Genomic DNA, 2,392 nt, shown 5'->3' with positions numbered 1-2,392 from the left:
TATATATATATGTATATATTTGTATATGTATATATATGTATATATATATGTATATATATATATGTATATGTGTATATATATATATATGTATATGTATATATATATATATATGTATATATATATATATATGTATATATATTTATATGTATATATATATATATGTCTGTTTTTATCGTGATTGGCTGTGATTGATGTAGAAAGTGGAAATTTTTGACTTTCACAGCAAGGTCACCAAAAATCTGCAGCTGGAATAAATTGATTAATTCTCTTAGTCTTTTTAACTCCAACATAAATTTGTCAAATCTCCTGAATATCTGAAGGGAAAAGCTCAAGCCTACCACCAAGACTTAACATCTCCATCTCTGATTACAAACCTTCTCTTCTGTGTTCGTTTCTTTCTTTAAATTTGAATGTTCCTAGTGAAATATGAGAGGATCAAGTTCTTGGTTTTGGCTCTGAAGAACTCTGTGGAGGTCTATGCCTGGGCCCCCAAACCCTACCACAAATTCATGGCATTCAAGGTAAATAAATGTTCTAATGTAATTATTACTTACTTTTTTCTTCTGATATTTTTGTCTTATTGTATTTTTTGGGTTTATCAGAGAAAAGTGTTTCTTAACTCAACTTTACTAACCTTTACTTTAAAAGATTATTTATGTCAGACTTTTGCTTACTGGCTGTCAAGATTTGACTTTATATTTTCTGATCTCCACTCTTCAGTCTTTCGGTGATCTGGTGCACAAGCCCCTGCTGGTTGATCTGACGGTGGAGGAGGGCCAAAGGTTAAAGGTCATCTATGGCTCATGCAATGGCTTTCATGCTGTCGATGTGGACTCTGGGGCGGTGTACGACATCTACCTGCCGACTCATGTAAGACCACAGCAACATAACTCAATGTGCACGTTTGTTTTGCATGTTAAAGATGATCAGTTTAAAGGAATCGTTCAGATCATTTGAACTGAGATTCTGTGAAAAAGTTATAATCAGTACCTTCCCTATTATGGACAACTTTTTGATTATTCCCAATTTGGAGAAATAGTTTAATCTGGATAATATTGACATTATATGATTATTTACATAAATTTCTCTGGTTATTTGTTAATTCAAATAGTAGCAGCTAGTTGTAGCCCTGCTGGTGCAGTCTAGGGGCTCTTTCAGCAGATTACTTCTGTCTTAATGTGAAACCAAAATCAGGTTAAAGGTTTATAAGTTAGAATTTGGATAAACTCTTGTGAAGGTTTTTAGGCTAAAGCTGTTTTACAATGGCAGTGGTCCACTTTGACAATTTAAAAGGCTAGTCTGAGTGAAGCAAGGCTCAATCTGATCAGAACTAAACTTCATTTCCCCAAACAGAGATCGCTTAAAGACCTATCTACAATTGGTAGAATATTGCTTGTTCATTACTTGTCCACAGAACCCTACTTCAAAAAATCTGAACCACTCCTTTGAGCTTCATGTTGGATACAGTGAATGTTATGACTGCCAGAAACAGTTGGGCAGGTGAGTTCTGTTAAAGGGCAAATGGCGTGTTAAATGTCTGTTTTTACTGAATGCAAACAAATAATTATTTGTTATTTGTTAATTATTATATGAAAAAAGTCTTTTTTTTATGCGCCTCTTGAAACACGGATGTATTATGGTATAAGCTTCATCCATCTGTTCTTAAACTTTTTCTTGTCCCGCCCATAACTCCTGATCCACTCAAGATATGGATCATCACTAGACAGAGTGCTTTGTACACTCTTCGTCACGCCAGCTCTAAGGTCAAGGTCATAAATCAAGATACTTGGTCTTTGCTTGTCCGGGCCGTTGCTATAGATTGTTTTGTTGCCATTAGTCAACGGGTTTATAATGTGCCATATGTGGTACTCTTGTTTTATTGGAGTTTGGTTTGATGTCTCCAGATTCAGACCAACATCCAGCCTCACGCTATCATCATCCTGCCCAACACTGACGGCATTGAACTGCTGGTGTGCTACGAGGACGAGGGCGTTTATGTCAACACGTATGGTCGCATCACCAAGGATGTGGTGCTGCAGTGGGGGGAGATGCCCACCTCAGTGGGTGAGTCATTCAGACAGGAGCTACACAAACAGCAACAACATTCAGCTCTTATGAATTCTTTTATAATGTCTATACATTCCGTAGATCTTCATTTTCAGGGGTCGCCACAGCGAGTCATTCTCCTCCATCACACTCTGTCCTCTGTCCTCACTCCAACTACCTCCATGTCCTCTCTAACTGCATCCATATATCTCCTCTTTGTCTTTTTCCTGGCAGCTACATTTCTAACATCCTTCTACCAATATACCCACTGTCCCTCCTCTGGACATGTCCAAACCACTGTCCCTCCTCTGGTCATGTCCAAACCACTGTCCCTCCTCTGGTCATG

The 2,392-nt window shown here is 37.7% G+C and overlaps 1 protein-coding gene across 1 annotated transcript in view; it reads left to right on the top strand.

Moving 5' to 3' along the window:
* LOC119419712 (mitogen-activated protein kinase kinase kinase kinase 4) overlaps nt 1-2,392 on the top strand; it is a 241,308-nt gene that overhangs the window by 234,332 nt on the left and 4,584 nt on the right. The window contains exons 28-30 of the mRNA XM_037687100.1: nt 421-521; nt 721-870; nt 1,905-2,064. Coding sequence (XP_037543028.1) covers nt 421-521; nt 721-870; nt 1,905-2,064 — 411 coding nt within the window. The remainder of the gene's footprint in view (nt 1-420; nt 522-720; nt 871-1,904; nt 2,065-2,392) is intronic.

The sequence above is a fragment of the Nematolebias whitei genome, chromosome 13 (assembly GCF_014905685.2).
Source record: "Nematolebias whitei isolate Nwh7 chromosome 13, NemWhi1, whole genome shotgun sequence".
Classification (NCBI taxonomy): domain Eukaryota; kingdom Metazoa; phylum Chordata; class Actinopteri; order Cyprinodontiformes; family Rivulidae; genus Nematolebias; species Nematolebias whitei.
Note: the sequence above shows the minus strand (reverse complement) of the source record. Positions and strands in the feature narration are given on the sequence as shown.